General features: G+C 39.5%; 1 protein-coding gene across 1 annotated transcript in view; it reads right to left on the bottom strand.

The window, feature by feature from the left end:
- The window catches only part of LOC135072450 (protein turtle), a 95,482-nt gene that overhangs the window by 6,206 nt on the left and 69,524 nt on the right, over positions 1 to 19,752 (bottom strand). The window contains exons 2-14 of the mRNA XM_063966355.1: positions 19,216 to 19,245; positions 10,433 to 10,558; positions 9,179 to 9,321; positions 7,858 to 8,004; positions 7,043 to 7,178; positions 5,779 to 6,020; positions 5,174 to 5,444; positions 4,602 to 4,862; positions 4,459 to 4,529; positions 2,440 to 2,631; positions 1,678 to 1,899; positions 976 to 1,084; positions 411 to 494 (exon numbers count right to left, since the gene is read on the bottom strand). Of these exons, the coding sequence (XP_063822425.1) occupies positions 411 to 494; positions 976 to 1,084; positions 1,678 to 1,899; positions 2,440 to 2,631; positions 4,459 to 4,529; positions 4,602 to 4,862; positions 5,174 to 5,444; positions 5,779 to 6,020; positions 7,043 to 7,178; positions 7,858 to 8,004; positions 9,179 to 9,321; positions 10,433 to 10,505 (1,951 nt within the window). The 5' untranslated portion in view covers positions 10,506 to 10,558; positions 19,216 to 19,245. The remainder of the gene's footprint in view (positions 1 to 410; positions 495 to 975; positions 1,085 to 1,677; positions 1,900 to 2,439; positions 2,632 to 4,458; positions 4,530 to 4,601; positions 4,863 to 5,173; positions 5,445 to 5,778; positions 6,021 to 7,042; positions 7,179 to 7,857; positions 8,005 to 9,178; positions 9,322 to 10,432; positions 10,559 to 19,215; positions 19,246 to 19,752) is intronic.

Here is a 19,752-nt window from a genome sequence, read left to right as displayed (position 1 = left end):
TTTTTTATAACAGATCTATTTAATGGGGTAGCTGCAGATGAAATAGCCGCCAATGTTAAAACAGTCACGAAAACAGTGAAGCGCGATCTACTCACATACCTTCCTGCAGGACATTGGACAACACTGGTTGAAATGTTGTAAGTAGGTAATGATCCTGCAGGTAGGATGCTTGTAGAATTCCTGCGTGAGAGATTAAGGATGATTAAAATGTAGCAAGATAAAAACAAAAAGTTTTATGTTGGTGCCTTTGGTAGATATTTCTCGTACTTGTAACAGATGATGAAAATTAAAATGAACTAGAAATAAAACTAAATGGAACTAAACCATACCATGCAAACCAAAACTCAGTAGCGGAACTAAAACTACGGGTGTATGTAAGTAAGCAATTGAAGTGGTAGGTAAGTAAGTACCAGAGCCTTCGGGTGCGTTCTGAAATATCTTTTCGTCTACGGGCCCTGGAGGCGTGGGCGCCGCCTTCGGCTTGGCGCCTACATCTACGGAAAGCAATGCACGGTTAGCACTATGTACTGCTGGACACCCATCCTCGCACCTGAAATACTTGTAACAACCTAATCAAATACATTTTATACATAGATAAATATACCCGTAACAGGCACTGTTAGATATTGATTCTTAACAGGCTTAGTTTATTACATATAAAAATTGCTAACTTTTCTGGAGGAGAAATTATTCAAGATCAAGAAAGTATTCTTAAAGTGAAAAGGTTTACATTAATTAGGTACATCTTAGTTGCAGATTTAGATAAAAAGTCATAAAAATATTTATGGGAGGAGGATAAATAAATTCTACTACATATTTATAAAAATGAGTCAGTTTTTTACGAGCATCGTAGCTATTGATAAAATATGAATCACAGCTGCTAACTTTAAATTCCTTGAGCACTGCCCAAAAACAACCAATATTAGTGTACACAAACTACCTTCACCACGACCGTTATTGCAACGTAGAGCTTACCTAACGTTCTGATAGTGATCGCTTTGCTCATCATGCCTTCGCCGATCGTGTTCTTGCTGTTCACCTGGAACTCGTACGTGGTCCCTGGCTGCAGCCGATTTATGGTTACCTTCAATAGCAAAACATCATACATTAGAATCAGGGTTAGATTTTTGGCTTATTAGTTTTAAAATAATAACATGAAAAGGCACTTTGGATAATATTTGCTCTCCTTAGAGAAACGTGATAATTAGTAGGTACCTATGATTTATTTGTCCGTGTTATGAAATAACACTCTACAAAGTAAGGTATGAATGTTGTACAGTCAAGAATAGAACCAAACCAACTGAACCTCTGATTTGTTTCAATCTTGAACTAAAACCAATATCACAGGCTGAATTTATGTTTGATATTGAATGAAGTATTGGATTTGGAAGTGTTTCACTTTATTTAGGGGGTTCATACAACAAAATTAGACAATTAGGGTAAATTTTTTCAATCGCCAGTTAACATAATTTATCTTATAAATCAGTTTGGCATATATAAATCCTTATAGAAATAAGGGAGAATGACAATTTTATTCTTCAAAGTTATCCTATGATTGAAAAATCAGCCCTTATAAAATGATGAAATTTAAATGTCTTTTGAATTATAAATATGCAAAAATCCTAATAACTATAGCTAAAAGACGCTGGTAGAGTCAAACATCGTTTTTATTCTTACCGAGGTAGCTCCCGACGGCGTGACTGGCACTTTGGTCCACTCGGAGAAGCCAGCCTCCCGGTACCAGATGGTGTAGTCCTGCTTGTAGTCGGGCCCGCCCGCGTAGCCGGGGTGCCACCGCAGCGTGACCTGGAACTCCGTGGCGGTGCCCGACACGTTGTACGGCGCGTGCGGCTGCGTGCCCTCGATCACCAGCTGCGTGTCCGCTACTATCGTGGCGACCTGACAGTGAGCAGTCCTTTGCTTAGTTACTTGTTTTGTTTCTCAAATAAATAAAATAGGATCTATAGTTTGTAACTTTTCTTACACAATTTTTGTAGCCAATAAAAGTAAAGCTGATCAATAACACTGAAAAAAATAAACCGACCGTTTTAATGCACTCGAAAGTTTTTAAGTTAATTATGTCGTTAATTAAAATTAACTTTTAAAAATTATTAAATAATGGAATGAATGAAATAATCCAAATTAAAATGATAAATAGTAAAAACAATATTTGCTAAAGAATAACATTTTTGTTCACTGACACAATCATTGTGGCAAGTGCGGAATTTATGGTTTCATTTTATTACATTTGTATGTACACACTACACAGAGTTTGATTTTTCTTCTGCATGTTCACCTTGTGATTGCAACGCTTGCTAAAGTCTTCTTGCCGCAGTGCGATCTTCTGTCTTCGGCTCTTCAGTCTACCGCTTCTACACTATATCCTGCGCACGATAAGAGATTCCAAGTTGGGATTTCCAACTGGAACATTGTGCTTACCTCGTTGGAAGCGACGCACTGGTAGATGCCGAAGTCCTGGCGGCGCAGTGTGTCGATGGTGATGTTCCCGCCCAGTGCTCGTACCCGGCTCTTCTGTAGAGGCAGGCCGTCCCGCCGCCGCCACTGCACGCTTGGACGCTGCGTACCTTCGGCCTCTTGAGCTTCACAGTGCATCTCTACTGACTCGCCGACCTGCATTGATCGATATGTTTTATTTGTATCTACCCAGTTGGGGCTTCTGAAACTTTTTATGAAAAGTGAATCCTGATTTATTTGGGTAGGTGGTATAGACACTGGCACATCAAGCTTAACATTGTAGCATCTCATACAGTTGTAATTTCTAAGAGTATTGCTTGTGCTAACACAATCTCCTTACTCCTAAGAGTGTAGTATATCAGCAGTCCGAACTTCCGAAGTCTTAACTGTTGGACAATTTATTTGTCCTTCTCAATTAGCATAAAGTAAAAAGGCTGTAAGGTATATTCCTGATATTACAAATGGTTTATATGTTACGGTTAATGTGATAAATTGAAAATTATGAATAATCGCCGGTTTTATTATGAATAATTACCGACAGTCGAGGTAAAAGTGATAAATTAATTACATTTATCAGTGATTATGTAATAATGCAACCTTAATACTAACAAATATCATAAAAGAGAACACCGGCTCGTGTACAGCGCCGGTGTACAGCCACACATTTTGAACGTTTTGATATCATATATTAATATAATTTGGCATAATGACTTTGGACTGTTTCTTGCGTAACATTACTTTGCCATAATGCCCATAACATATTGTTTTGATTTAAAGTGAAAAATAGGTTAGGGTGCGGCGGGGGTGGCCCTTGGGCCACCCCTAATCCGCCTATTTATTTTTATACACACATAAATGATCTCATATTAATCACTTTTACCAAATCATGCGGTAATTATTCATAATAACCGGCGATTATTCATAATTTTCACATTTATCACATTGATCGTAACTAGGGTTTCTGATTTCTCGACCTATTTTTTTTCTCGAGTTTCGGGAATTCTCGAGGCCAAATTCTCGAGTTTTCTCGGGTCTCGAGTCTTTTAATGAAAACTGTTGAAATCGGTTCAAATTTAATAAAAACAGAGGGTTTTTAATCTAATATACCTACTTTTATTGCTCAACAACCAATATTACAATTTAGTACCACTTATTTTGGTGAGGAAAGTAACAAAAAACAAAATTTTCTTTTATAATTAATATTAACTAATATTCATAACAAAAGTCATAAAGTCGCGTGTACTTTAAGGATAAATAACAATAAAAGTCTGGAGCTACAATTAAATCACTTGTTTTCCAAAGAACACAAGTCCAAATAGCAAAATTACGATAAATAGTTTTTTTATAAACCAAAAAAACTTTGTAATAAATGTTTAAATTTCTTAAAGATAACGACTTGAATAAACTTTACGAGGAGGCACGAGTACCTAACCTAACAGACAGTTAACAATTTTTTCAGTTTTTAAATCAGTCAGAGTTAAATATCCTACTTCCTACTAATATTATAAATGCGAAAGTTTGGATGTCTAAATGTTTGTTACTCTTTCACGCAAAAACTACTGAACGGATTTTGATGAAACTTTACAGTATTATTGTTTATAACCCAGATAAGCTATAATTTTTGTCGATCTGTGACAAACTAAATTTCACGCGGGCAAAAGCTAGTACATAATAAATATAGCATATTCGTTGGTGAACATTATTACATACTTAGTTTCGATTGAGATCATTACTTGCAAATCAAATCAGTTAAAAAAGGAAAGACTAGGCCAGTCTAAGAGCAACGTTAACCTATTAAATAATTAAAAACTAACTTTTGTCTAAGAAAATAGGCTTTCAAGAATATTAAAGCTTCAAAATCGAAACTCGAGAATTCTCGAGCTCCGGTAATTTTTTTCTCGTCTCGAATGAAGCCAAATTTCTCGAGTTTTCTCGAGTTCGAGAAAGCTCGAGCAGAAACCCTAATCGTAACATATACATTACCTTTCTCTGGTACAAAGGTTCTGGTTCCACGGTAAATGCTGGAGGTTTTCGTACTAGCACTTCCATGGGACCTGCATAGAAAAAACAATTAGAACGATTTCTTCAATGGTTTTATTACAGAGAAGCATCAATATTCAACTTACCCGAAGAACCCTGAGTCCCCTGAGCATTATAGGGGGTACACGTGTACCTGCCCTGGTGGTTTTGGTTGACGCGAGTAAACAACAACGACCCATTGTTCATTATAACTATATCCTTCGTCTGATACGGCTCAAGCAATCGCTTGTCTTTCGTCCACGTCACATACTGAAGTGGTGGGTTTGCTTTTATATAGCACTGCACTACGCCCGCTAACCGAAACGGCAAATATTGCACTGTAGGTGTGAATGTCACTTTAGCTGGATCTGCAAGGAAGTAATACAATATTTAGATGCTGCACAACTAAAATTACTCATGTTTAGGGCTCTGTTCTCATTAGAAACCCATGTCGGCATCACCAATCGCGCCACCAACAAATATACAGTTAGGTATATAAAAGGTACCGCACATTTAGCGTCAGCTTGGTTGAGCAATCAATTTGTTGCTGGCGACCGAAAAATTTAGAACCTATTCGGTATACATATTGGATATCCCAAACAACGGGTGTCATGATCAGTGGCGCCACCATGGTGTTTTAATGAGATAGGGACCTTAAAGTTAGGTATATTGGTCTTACATTCAACATTTAGATACGCAGATGCGCTCTGCGGGTCCCCAATTCCGTTGGAGACCTCGCAGAGGTACTGCCCCGAGTCATCGGCCGCCACCGGATTGATGACGAGGGCGCCATCCCTTCGGATGGTGACCCTCGTCTCCAGGGCCGCCACCTCCGCCACTGGCGCCCCCTCGCGGAACCACTTCACGGTCACGTTGCCCGGCAGAGCTTTCGCCTCGCATGAGAATTGGACCTTCTCTCCTTCTAGCTTCGTCTGATTCGTTGGTGGCATCTGGAAATAGAGTTGGGAGTTAATTGTGTACATTTAATTATGGCCGGTGTATCGTTACATGAAGACACAAAGTGGCAAAATAAGAGCATAGAGCGCAGATGAAGTAGGATAGGAGATACACCTGATTTGTCACATAATGTCAATTGTTTCGATTTAATGCTTCGATTTCGGTTAGTCACAGGTATGCTCTATCTATCACACATCGATATTAGTAATGTCATGCCTGGAATTTTCTGGATCAATGTATTTTTTGCAGAGATCATTTCTTTAGATGTAACTAAGGTTTGAAAGTAGAGACTGAGACTCATTTATCAATGGACGTCATTGTACTCACAGTGATGACCGCGCCTCCAGCGATGATGACGCGCGCGGTGTGCGACACCTGGCCCTCGCCGTTGCGCGCGATGCACGTGTAGTCGCCGATGTCCTCGTGCCTGATGTTGCTGATGCGCAGCTCGGTGCCGTCGTTGAAGATGCCGACGGTGCCCGACGGCTCCACCGGGTTCGCATCTTTGTACCATAGGATCTCGGGCGTGGGCGTGCCCTCCGCCTGGCAGTTGAGGATGATAGCGTCTCCTGGAAAATTACTTTTTGTTCATCTAAAGCGATAATAATCCCATGACGGCATCGGACTGCCCATTCAAGGGTCGTACTCTAATCTCGTTCGATCCCCATCACTGCTGGACTATTGTAGTTAGTAAACCCCTCTAATAGGCCTTTTTTTAAGTAATGAAAAGGAAACTTATTTAATCCAGCAACTTTACAGAAGTTCGATTTGTTTCGAGCTGCTTTGGGTGTCGTTTATAAGGGCCCAGTTAGGGCCCAGACTAATAAGTATTAAGTGTCATTTAGTTGCTAACTTTAACATCATAAGAGCTCATTTATTTATACCAATCGATTTATTCAGTTTTTAAACAAACAATGTATATTTGTAGTATATTTCCTACTATTAGATCTAAAATATTTGTTTCCTCAATCGTAGACGTTACATCAATAAAGTGACGTTTTCCCGGCGCTTATCAGATCTGAAATCGTCTCCAATACCGTGAGCGACTTGTGACATCGACATTCGAATGGATAAAATTAAATAATTGAATAATTTCTTCAACTTGTCTCCAGGGTTGTTCCTTATCGATTGAACAGAGTTTGCTTTGTTGTTCCGTATCAAAAGAAACATTTATTTAGGACGTAATTTATCTTTGTCTTCGTTATTATTACATTCACACAACTGCTGAAGGAGATTTTGTTGGGATTGTTTAATGTTTGAAGATATACTTATTCCGAGATACGAAAATAGAGGGTGTCATGGAAATGCGATCTGTTTTTGGAAAGGGTTAGGTATAGTAGAGATGATTTGTGTGTGACAAATGTAACTAGTCTCTACCAAACAGAAGTGGATTTATATTTTTGAAACAGTTGGTATTACGCTCTCAAACTGTCTGCTTGATTGACCACGGCTGTAGCTGAGACTTCAAGCTATTTGTACTTATCTAGGTATTAATTACATTATAGGTACTTAGTTTGTCGTGTTTGAGACCCATCGCCATCACCACTGAATAAATACGGTTTTACATTACTTAGATATTTTATCTTCTTACCTAAATTAACGTATATAATCTCTTCCGGTGTGATGGAGAAGCGCGGTGGCGCGTGCACGTCGAGGTGGAACCACGTGCCGTTCTTGTGCTGGTTCGGTGACCGGTTGAGGAACACCACCTTACACTCGTACCAACCCTGGTTGTAATAAATCACTCACAGTTGTAACAATTTTCAAGAAAACAAATTACACGGTGTGTATTTTATACTTCAAGCAAATAAGGAGTTTTTTTTACAAACAAATAATAAATAATTATCTAAAAAGTAGCCACAAATCTTGATCTGTGCCGCAAAAGCGTAATCAATTTAATCAAACGCAAACAAAAAAGAATCGACAAAAAAATTGTTTTTAATTTTAGTGGCCAGGTTCAAAAGCCTAAATAGTTTCAACAAACTTTTTTTTTTAATTTTCGAAAAGTAAGTAATAGAAACTGCCAGTCTGGAGTTCTGTGTGCCTACCATGAGTTTAGGTACGTTAGGTGTGCTCGCTAGCGACTGCGTAAAAAAATGACATTTAAATGTATGACATATTGTGCAGCGGGGGCGCCGCTAGGGGTAGCGGCTACTTTCAAGGAATAAAATTTTCATAGAATTTTTTGACGTATTCGCTAGAGAGCTCACCTAACGTAAACTCATGGTAGGCACACTGGACATTACATACGAGTAATTTTAAATGTAGAAATTAATTTTTGACATAATATTATAGACATTTCCTAAGGCAATTTCTTTTGTTGAACATTTTCTCCTTAGTTTAAAATGAAATATTTTCAGTGATTTTAGATATAATTAAGCAAGTGTAGGTATAGTTATGGTGTACCTGGTCGGATTCGCGGATATTGGTGAGGTTGAGGCTAGCTGCGCCATATGGGGAGTCGGGCGCGACGCGCGACACCCTTCCCTCGTACCCCTCCCCGCTGTGCGTCGGGTAGCTCTCGTACCAGATGTAGATCGGGATGTCCTGTCCCTACGCAAAACGTCAAGTCAGAACCGGGACTCCACTGGCGCGCCGTTACAACTACTACTTACATTACACTAACTACAGACTTACTCTCCCATGTCGGGTCAAGTAACGCTACCTCCTCACTAAGTACGACTCGCACGTGACAAACATCCAAACGTTCCTCCTATATCTTGTAACAGCAAAGCAAGACGTTACGACATAAACACGGAACAAACAACTAACAAAGATTGATTGGATGCTTACATTGGAAAGAATTTGCTGTAACAAGATTTACATTCTCTACAAGCTACTTACGTAATATTAACAACATGCAAGGAAAAAGAAAATGAACAATAAGTTTCATCAAATGAGGCTACACAAATTTTACTTATACACATTGGAGAAGATTTCCCAAAGCTTCTGTCGTACGATCTTGATTACCTCAAATGTTCTACATTGAAATAATTTTGCATGCAAATTATAAAACATGAATGAAATAAGCTACACATGCATAGACTTAGATATGTTTTTGTTTGTGCAGATATTATTAAATGTAAAAGGGTCGTAAATATGTAAGTACTGGTACATGAATCTACGTTTGCAGAAGAGCGTGGGTGAAGCCCACAGCCACAGGAAGAGAGAAACAGACAGAACCGCCGCCAGTGCGCGAGGGAGTGCGGTGCCCCGTGTCAGCCGTGTACAAGCGGAGTGCTCCCGGAACTATCTCAGAACAAAACGAATTGGTGCACCCAAAGAAAACTTAATTATAGGTACTTATTGGAAAAATCTTATCGTATATGTAAAGTGGCAGTGTTATGTGTACATGTTCGTCTAACGGGGGTCTGCTGCTCTCTCGGACTCGCTTTGAAGGCCTTTGTCACTGTGGTGTACGTGTCGACCGGTCGTTTGGGCGAGCGCGGTTGGTACACGAGGCATATACGCAGAAGAGGCAGATACACAAAAGGCGTGCGGAGGGTGCGCGCGGGGCGAGGGCGTCGGGGCGGAGCCCCCGGCCCGCGGCGCCCGCGCTTTACCACTACCACGGACAATAAGAGGTGTCGAAGCCGACACGGCACGTCAACATATACTTTACAGTCTGCGAGGCGCGTCGCGGGGACGAGCCGACCTCTACTGAACAGAAACACACACGGTAGATGAGCAGCGTTGTATTGTAAGAGTGGAGTGTGGGCCGTCGTACCGTTTCGCCTACCTTCTTCTCCCACTGCAACACGTACGGCACCGGGATGTCTTCAGGAAAGTCCACCTGGCAGTTGAATACGACGCTTTCGCCGAGGATTGCCGTGATGTGCACAGCATCTTGGTGGTCTTGGTGGCAGGTCACTGGCACAGGAGAAAGATGTTCTCAATTTTGGAATAATACAAAAGTAAAGTAAAGTTTTGTAGTAACATCTATTTTATACTGATCTGTGCTATACCTGCTACAAAATGTAGATTGAAGTTATTAATTGGATGCATTGTCTTCATACAATTACCACGAGTATCACTACTGGAACATTTTTATTTAATTATACTCGTGGTGCAACATGATGCATTTGATACTGGCAGCGACGCTAGCCATGTGTGAAGTAGGTACGGTCCATTATTTCATGTCATGGCCACGTTGAACCACTTATTCCCAGCATATACGAACAGTTTAGTGTCAAGTTGAAATATTATGCTAAACAGAAATTCTAGTCAAGTGTTTACTCAAATAGATGTTGGAAGGCCTCAGCTATACCTACCTATATCTTACTAAATAAACCTAACATAAGCTAGTTTAGCTCTGTTTCTATCAATACCTTCAGCGCTAACCATGTAATAAGACCATGACATGAATTTACATTTACTATTACGAGTATTCGTAAATAATTTGATTTTGCTTAATGTTACTGACGTCGAGATTTCGCCTACATAATATCATTCGTGGAAAATGTGCGTTAATGCCCGCCCGCAACTTCAAATTTCTGAGAAGATCCTAATTCTCATAGGAACTGCTTGGACTATAGGTACTGCTGGTTTGCAGTTCAGTAATTATGGTTCTAGTTAATGGCGTTACGACGGGAATATTACCACCTCTTGTTTTCGCTAGAACTTCTTTGTTGCTTGACCATTAACTTAAATTAGAACTAAGCCATTTAATTTTTCTCACTCTAGCCACGGATATCGTGAAAGCCGACTATGGCCCAATCCGTCTGGCCGGCCAGTATGGAGAGTGTAGGCCAAATCCTCCATTTGCTTCTGGTAAATTAGAGAGACGTGGTCCTGCAATGGAGACTAAATAACTTGATGAGTTTGTGCTAAGATGTGTGGTTACCTTGCGTAGGTTGCGTACCTTGCGTGTTGTGGTTGCAGGGAAGCGCTGGACGCAGGCCGCTACCAATCGATCAACGTGGAAAGCATTGGAGGAGTCGGACGTCCTATGGCTGAAATGATGATGATGATGTGTGGTTACCTGGCAGGTTAACTAGCAGCAGGAGGAGCAAGCCGGCGGCGATGTGCGGCGGTGCCACGGCGCGCCAGCCCATGCCTGCGCTCCCATGTCACGGCCGCGCACGGCGACTCATCGTTGATGCATCACCTGCCGGCAAAGGGTACTTATAACATTTTTGATTCTAATATCGAAACAGTTTCTTGTAAAAGATGTAATGGTGTATCGACTATCGCTACTGCACAGTGCAGAGTCGGTATGTAGTAAGCTTCAGATCTTTTATATTATTCAGGATATTCGTCATACAGGTATCACCAATAGTAACTTTGCCCTAATAATCACAGACCCCTTTCTATGTTTGAGCGAGTTCAAAATAATGTAGGTGTGAGAATTTATGTGAGAAGAATATTCAGAGTAACTAAAATGTTGAAATCAACCACGTCCGAACGAACACTATTGGGAGATTCGTGATCTAGACTTTCTGATTGCACAATGCACATAATATTTTGTTGGATGCATGCATACAGTACGTGTATGAGTAATACCTACTGAAAATTCTTGATCGTCACTTTTCAGTAAATATAAATCGTGTAAATGTCAGACTTGCATTTTTTGTTGAAAGTCTGATGCATCAATCATGTATCATGAGTTTTGCAAATCACTGAAACAAAGCTTCGTAAGGGTAAGTTACTAGATACGGCTGGTGTGGTGTCTGTTGTAGGGTGGGTGGCCTTTGGATCAAGATTTGTCCTTGGTCTATTTTCATTTACCGAGCAAGTAATTGCACTGCATCACGACATATAATCGACCTCCCCACACCACGGCTGCCTGTATATTCAGACTCGCCAAGCCTTCACCGAGTAGGTACGTAATCAGCTTATCGATTTATACCTGCTTAATGCTTATGAAAGCAACCTCGACGTTGTGTTATTATTGTGATGGTATGCAAAACCTTATAATCGGGAATAGTTTAGAACTTTAGTCGGTAATAAATAAGTAGAACTGAAGTTGCGCTCAGAGGTAAGCCATAATAAATAGTAGGATTTTAGAAAGTCAATTTTCCAGGTCAATCGTATTAAAATAGAAATAAGTTTTCTTTTACTTCCCGTGGAGTCATTTCCAAGTAACATTGCTACACAATTTTTCAAGCTATCTAAGTGCCCTACTGCGTAAAAGTAAATTGTATTTTCAAAACATTAACCACATGGTGCAACATGATAAATGTGTTTTGGTAGATTTACTTTCGTACACTTAGGTTTGTCGCTATACAACTTGAAATGTCAGGGAGCCATTAAAATATCCTTAGATGTTAGAAGAGGGGTCACGCACGATGGGAGTTTCCCGGTTTGTTGACGGCTGCTCGCGAATTTTCCTTGATATAGTTGGACTAACACCTGTCCGTTCCGGTTTGTCAGTGTGTACTTTCCAGCCAGACCCGTATTTAAACTTTCATATGCTTTGTAGAATTTGTGGGCTAAATATGTAAATAACTTGACCATGAAGAAGGGAGACATTGGCGAAAAGTAGTACTCTTATAGAAATTATAATTTATTTTTCTGCATATTTACAATTTAACCAACTTGGTTATATGTATAGCGAAACCATATTAATATAAATATGAAAGTAAATCTGCCTGTTATCTTTTTTTTAGGCATAAAACTGATTTAGATGAGAATTAACATTTGAAACCCAGGAAAAAACATAGGATAGTTTTTATTCCGGTTTTTGAAACGGGAAATCGCGCGTGATTGTCTTTTTGTGATAATCCAAAACTTACTCTATTTCGCAAAATACACACAATTTCCTTAGAGTTTTGGTACACTTTGGACTTCCCTGACAATTTCAATACTCAAATATTTATTGATAAACCTGAGTGATAAACATAATGTTACCTATATAACACGTAGAGACATTAATCTAGTCTTAAACAAGTGATTGTACTCGTAGTATATCTATTCGATAAAATATGTTCCTACAGGATCATAAAATTTTACAATTATGTTCTGCAATAACGGAAAAAAATATAACCCTTTAGTTAAAATATAGATTGTTAGGTACTTAAAAACCAAGATTAAAACATTCATCACACTATCAGATCATTTAAAATAGTCCATAAATAAGTATTAAACTTAACTTGTCATACGAGTATATGCAGTTTCAAAGCATCTTATCACTTCATCAAGTCAACTACGAGTAGTTTGAAAGTTATAGAGATCGAGAGTGGGAGAGAGTTGCATCTACTACAAATTTTGATAAATTAATTAGCTGTAATAACATACGTACACAAGTAACTTTGCATATTAACTTTTTCCATCATACATTTTGTTTAACTTTGAGAGAAATTTGGAACCACATTGCCCTTTCTCAAATTATGGCAATGCCGCATACACCGCGCAAACCCCTATATGGCTTCGTTTCACACTTCACTTCACTGTGGCAGACTTTCTTTTATTTGTTACGTTTCATGGAATGAATGTTCTAAAAGTCTTTTTAATATTAGAGCACTGAGGATTTTATTTGGTGAGAATTATTCGAGAACCGTGTTTGTACGTAGGTACCTATGCGCAAAAGTTACGTCTACAAAGAATTAACTAACGTCGTTTAATATCAAATAGGTTATCATCACATGAAAAATAATATCTTATTTATTCTAAATCCACTTGAACCCAGGGCGGTTCAGAGGTCTCTCTACTATCTAATCTAACACTGACAACGTTAAAATATTCAACGTTAAAAAATCTAAAACATCACCAAGAGGTTATCTCAAATGTAAATTATTGCATTTGTAAATCAAGTAGGTACTATAAGGGAAGTTCTATTAGTTAAAATAGACACGCGATTAAATTTTTGCTACCCTATGAAATGAGGTTTTAAGAATTAAGAACATCACGGCGCGTGTTGGAGTTAAAACGTGTTTTTAAGTTCATGTAAGCTCTGTCTAGCTAATTCTGGGAGCTCGTGCCCTCAGCACGTGGTCGTGCAAGGGTTAGGCCGGGCTGGAGTCGGGAGGGCAGGTGCTGGCCTGGGCAGCGGTCAGCGGATGCTGCGGCGGTATCGATCGTACCTTGTCGTCGCGCCGTGTGAACGCGTGGGGGGGCTCGGAGGCGGCGCGGGCGGCCTGGCTGCGGGGCTAGAGGTGCGTGCTCGTAGGGCGCGGGCGGGCTCCGTCATCTGTGGGCGGCGGTCATGGGCTCGCGGGCCGGGCGTGCGAGGCGTCGCGCGGCGGGCCGGGTACTGGCGCCCGACCCGGCTATCGATCGCTGCGCGCGCCGGCCTCCGCCCTTGCTCATGAATGGTCCCCGGTGCGGAGCTCACGTGCTCGCTGGCCCTGCTCGTTGTGACCTCCTCTGACTATCATCCTTGCACGTCGATACTCAACGTAATCTAAGTTAAAATTTCATAACGACCGTCTGTCTTCCCCTCGGCCAACCTGCGCATTTATTATTATTAGCGCAGTGCCATGGCGTACCCGATACTGCATTGACACATGCATCTGTATTAGCAGTTAGCACCATTCAAATGAAACTTTAATCCAGTCCCGTTATGTCACGCATTCAAAATACATATTCTGGTATTTAACTATAAAATCTGTCGGTGAAATAGAAAAACCAAATGTGGCGAACTACGGTGTATTTCGTTCGACAAAATGATCGGGCTCCGTGTAAAATGAGAAATAAAAAAAATATTACACAACTGAGTTTTTTATTTGCCAAACTAAAATAAAGTTTTAAAATAATGGGGTTATAGTCGTAGTATCGTAGCTCTTTCGTAGCCCGTAGCCAGCTACGCGGTCGTTGCTACCACTCGACTACGAGTCTACGACAAACTGCCTACGAATACTGGCTAAAATTAAATCGTATTTTGATACTATTTGTATACGTTACGTGAAAAGTAGTAGGTATAAGGTAAATTTCTTATAATGTTGATATCGTTCCTTACAATAGATAGAACATTTCGAGACTTTCATTGTTAGCCTTTTCCTTACACCAGCCATAAGAGCTTGTTCTATTTAACGAGGAGATAATAAGAATATACGTGTTAATGCGTCAATAGCTATAAATAGACGTGCATTAATGGAAAATGTTGACATTTTATGTAGCATATACGAGTATGACGTCACTTATGAAAATGAAGGTGGGGTGAAGTGGGTTTAATTTTGTAAGAGCCATACGCTTTTTGTTTTGTTTGCGTGAGTATTAAAAAATCATTTCATATTATGAAGGAATTTTCAACTTCACTTAAGTTTCATGAACATATTTTCCTCGTTGCTTTCATAATATACTGTGTTAAAATTTTCATATAAAAATGCCAGCCCGAATGAAACTGAGTGATGTTTTCTAAGCGCCTTGTATATTTGTGTTGTCAGCAAAAAAGTCTACACCTCATAAATTCCGCGTCGAATATATTTGTTAACAACTTAATCCAATTTCACTCGGGAATCTTGTTAGTTACATAAAAGGAAAATAATAAATTGTTTTACGAAAGTTTGCTTGCAGACAGTACTGTAATGTATTAATATTTGTTTGCGAGACGAGTTGGCGGATATTCGCCAAGTTTCTCCATTCGTAGAACACATGTGCATCAGGCGCGCCGACTGCTCTGCGCTGCGCTCGCTCAGGCTATGACGTTTGATACTTTGTTGCCTTAGTTTAGCCGAGTTTGAACTTCAATAAAAATGGAAGAAAATATTTTTGTTGCATGATGCTCTTTCAATAGAAGATAAGCTGTGAAAGTATTATTATTTAGCAAAAGGTTAGTCAGGTAATTAGCGTGTCTGTTGGACGAATTCAATCGCGTGGGATTCGAATTATGTATCTTCGAAGAAAAGACGAGTCTCTTCCTTTTTTCTCTAATATAAGATACCAGCATTTCTGTAAAATACTAATATTCATACAAATAAAGCTTTGAATATTTCCAACAGTGCGGATTGGCTGCTTTTGGGATGTGTTTTGCGCATTGACCAGACCGCAATGGGCCCGTAGAGTCGTCGAGATTCAGCGGACCAGGGGTTTGGTGACCCTATTACCTAGTGATTCGGCCTCGTTATAGTGGACCCGCTTTATTCTGACTATACTTAAGCTTAAGTCGTAGGTGGACAAAGGTAAACGTCCTTAATGTAAATTAGGTTGATGTTTTTTTGGGATTTTCAAGTGTTTTTTAGGTACTGGAGTTCGTTCAATATTATGTACTTTCATCGCATATAAGTTAAGTTAAATCATCGTGAAACTGAACTCATATCCAGTAATAACTGAATCCGACCTCTATAAAGCCGCCTCCAAAGATAAATAAATATGTTTGTACTATTTTGAAGGAGTTAATTTCAATCTTCAAAAAAATGAAGTAAAGTGCGTTCCGCGACGGAAAAGCAGGCTTGCTAAGCAATTTTCGTGGAAACACACAAAAGTACTTTTAAGCAAACGTCTGAATATCCACCACATTTGAAGTGTTTGCTATCTTTGAAACGTTGCCGTGAGGCGATGGGGGAAATAACTTGTCGCCGCCTACCTCGTGACCGGAATGAGCGCGCGAAGGACTGGCGAGACACCCTCGAAACGAAACGACCTCCTTAGAAAACGATATTTAGACACTAATATTACATGTGAGTTATAGTTCTTACTCTTTTACGCAACGTATAGTAACTTACATTAATATCTCTACCGTTATGTAATATGTTATATTCCAAAAGGACAAAAACTTTTGAACGCGTTGGAACTAGGTGCCACGATGATGATGATGATGCTCTAAATATGCGTGACTAAATAGAATAGCTACTGCTACTTAGTCAAAAACTTATTTTTTGCAATACCTGCTCATACTTCTCCAAGTTTAATAACAGATTCAGACACGCGACCATAATTTACTAACGATTCACATTGTGCGCAATGAAGTAGCTGCCACGTGAAAATAAAGTGTATAATATTAAGTACAGAGCATAAAGCCATGAGTGCAGAATGCAGCTAAATAATGCACCAGGCGAGCGCCGGAGCGAGGCGGGCGCTTCCTAAATGTATCATAGCGCCCGTAGTACAAGGGACCCCACTTTAATATTTGTGCTGCACCTCCGTGCTCGTCCCAGGATCGATTTAAGTTCTACTTTTCAGCTCGTTAATGGGAAATGCAATATTCAATTGCTGAAAATGCAGGCTCTTTGAAGTATTGTATTGTTGGTAGGTACTAGTATTTATACAGACATAATGCACAGCTTTCAGAGGTAAGATGGTTACATTGTCTTTGAAAGTTCAGCCTTTTAGGCAATAAAATAGTTTAAGATTTTTGTCCAGGTAATTCGTGATGTAGAGGGGTGTTAGGGATCTAAACCTTTGACGAATGATTAAGTATACTCCTTAAGATGATACATAGATGATCCGGTATCTGTATGCAAAATCTTTGTAAAAAGCTTTTTTTTAGGTAACCAGTAGGTACTTTCTATAAGCATTAAAAATGAATGACACATAGCTTTACAATTAGGTAGGTAGGTTGTGTAGGTACGTTACTAAATAATAAAACAGAATTCTAATCTCCTCCTAGAGTACAATTTTAATCCGGAATTTATCGTGTAAAGCTCACATCCCTTTGTTCTAATTACACAATGGCGATAAATAAAGCGCGTAACGAGATTATACTTGTGACTGAGTCTGTATGCAGCGTTTGGCCCGCGGCGGCCGGCGATCGCCCGGCTTCGGAATAATCACATTTCGTCCTATCGGATGTTGATTGCTCGGCAAACTGCGCTAACCACCCAATACATCCGTAATTAACAGCTTTTGTCTAATTCGGAGCATTCGAATTTCGATTGTTATGATAGTATAGTCATCATTTTATTTGCTTGCACTGTTTTCAGGGCTATCACGGTTCGGGCGTTTTCCTTGTTTCAACAAATCTCTTTTTCGGTAGTACTCCACCTCTGGGATTTTTTTAGCGATCCCCAAACTCGTCTCCAAGTTTTCCTTCTTTTAGTGTAGTTAATATCACCGTATAATATGTAGATTTAGATTTGTAAATAATGTAGTAGATCTATACCTAAGTCCATCTCTCTAATTCCATTCACCCATTCTGAGTTAACTCGATATTTGACGCTTCTCTTTGTCATTTATTACTGTCACTTTTGTCGAGAGAAATGAGAAATGAGAATGGAAAGTAAACCCCGGCAGTTGATATTAAGGGCAAAACCTATTTTAATAGTAGTGAATGTATATGTCACGTAGCTGTCTGCCATAAGTTTAATGAAAAAAATACTGGCGTTCACTGGCGAAACCAATCTTTTAAGTTTCGATTCTGCTAGAGTTATTCGTAAATTGTACGGCTAAGAAACCAGACATTTGAATAAGATTTAAAGTCTAGCTCAGAGGTTCGAGCCGAGAACTTATTCAATGCGGATCTTATTACTCTTTTGTTGCGACATGCAAGTTTAAAACGGGGAATTCGAAAGAACGATCGGCAAAGTTCCGAGTGATGTCGGCAAAGCGGATTATTTACTCGGCTTCGTCGCTGTGTGGCTTTCAGGAACGCCGGTGCATCGATAACTCGATTATTTTGGCTCGACGGCGCTGAGAGGACGACCCTATGCGGTTTGTGGTCGCAGCGCAGCTCTGGACGTGATTAATCGCTTGTTTATGGCGCAAAATCAGTGCGCGACGTCGATTGATTGGATGACGATTTGATTTCTGTATCGCGTTAAGTACTTTTCCCCTGAGGGTTTGTAAATCTGAAATTCATAGCACAATACAATACTCGTACTATGTTAAATTAAAACTCGTACTTTTGTGCAATACGAAACTATAAAAGGCTGTGAAATGCGGACGAAATATTCAACAACAGCTTAAAACAGACAATTGCTGTAAAGTTAATTAATGTATATTCTCTACCTTATTGAGTTTTTCATTAATGTTGTTAATTGTTGTAAAACACAAAGCATGTAGGGTAGGTAGCCCTTCGAAATTCCAGATTTTTTTCAAGGCGAATGTGGTTTAATTTACAGAAGAATGTCGGATATTCGACTGAGGTCTAATTTAGAATTCAATAAAAGAGGGATTTGCAACGTCGAATGAGAGCGGGACCCGCCAATAGAAGGGCGTCTTTTGAATAGCCTCTGTCTAACACGATTTAAATTTTTAGCGACCCGAGTATGCGTAGGACTACTTGTTCGTTCACCCTTGAACCTAATATTTATTTATGAACTGTCCTTCCATACGTGTAAACAAACAATACTCCCCGTTTAATATTTCACTAATGCGGTAACCCAGCGAAGCTAGGCAGGAAAAATAGAGTGGGATTTCTTAAAAGGAAATCTCTGTAGCGTTCGATCAGGCAGTTAGCTTTTTATGGAAAAACACTATCTCACCAATTACCCTCCGTTAGTGGAGACGTAGGGCGCGTAATTTGTAAACGCCACTCATTTCATTACACAAAGATAAGGGTCTTGTGAATATTTGCGCTCAATTTGGCACATTTATGTTGCCCTATACAGAATCCCGACACAGAAGCTTTGGGAGTGCTTGTTATAAATCAGCGATACCTTATTTTGTTTTTGTTTGGTATGCTATCATAGATTGAGCTTATGCTTATTACAAGGTTTACGTAGCGAACGGCACAAAATTTCTAGGTTAATTGGGTCTATAGTAGTTGAAGTATTAAATAAAATTTAAAAGAATCTGGAGCTCGACAAACAAATAACTTGGATTAAAATTTTCGAGTGCAATTTCAAGTTTCAAGTACGTCTGTGTCACCCGTAGCTATAATTAACTGGAAGGCAGTGAGCCAAGCGGCGGAGCGGTTTCGACGAGGGAAAAGTCAAGTAGATATCTCACCAGCAGCTGCATTCGACCGCCGGCACGGGCCTGGAACAAGACAATGATATTTTACAATTGTCACACAAGTGAGACTTTGCGGAGCGCGACTTCATGGGTATTTTGACTTTACGCTACATTCGTTTTAAGGATTTCACGCATATCTTCCAGTCTAAGGTTAAACATTTTTATGAATGTACTTGATTTAGAAGATTATGCTTATTAAGAATAGAGTTAAATATGGGTCTGTCTGTAAACATATCAATCCATTTGTGAAAAGTACTTTTTGTAAGTATGTCTTGATTTACAATTTTATGCTACAATGGCCGATCATCTATGTACGTGACTACAGTATTGATTGAACCGTTAAAATAGATCTTAATTTAGTCATTAATATCGCACGTTGCGCGAGTTAATTAATAAATGATGCGTCGATCCCTGCTCATTTAATATTGGTTCTAGCTAAAGCTTAATTGTTCCACTAATACAAACACTATAGTTAATGTATAACTTCATTTGTTAACGAATCAAGTGATATACTCGTACCGACATGTGGTA

The sequence above is a fragment of the Ostrinia nubilalis genome, chromosome 6 (genome assembly GCF_963855985.1).
Source record: "Ostrinia nubilalis chromosome 6, ilOstNubi1.1, whole genome shotgun sequence".
NCBI classification, from domain to species: Eukaryota; Metazoa; Arthropoda; class Insecta; order Lepidoptera; family Crambidae; genus Ostrinia; species Ostrinia nubilalis.
This window is presented reverse-complemented; position numbering and strand designations above follow the sequence as displayed.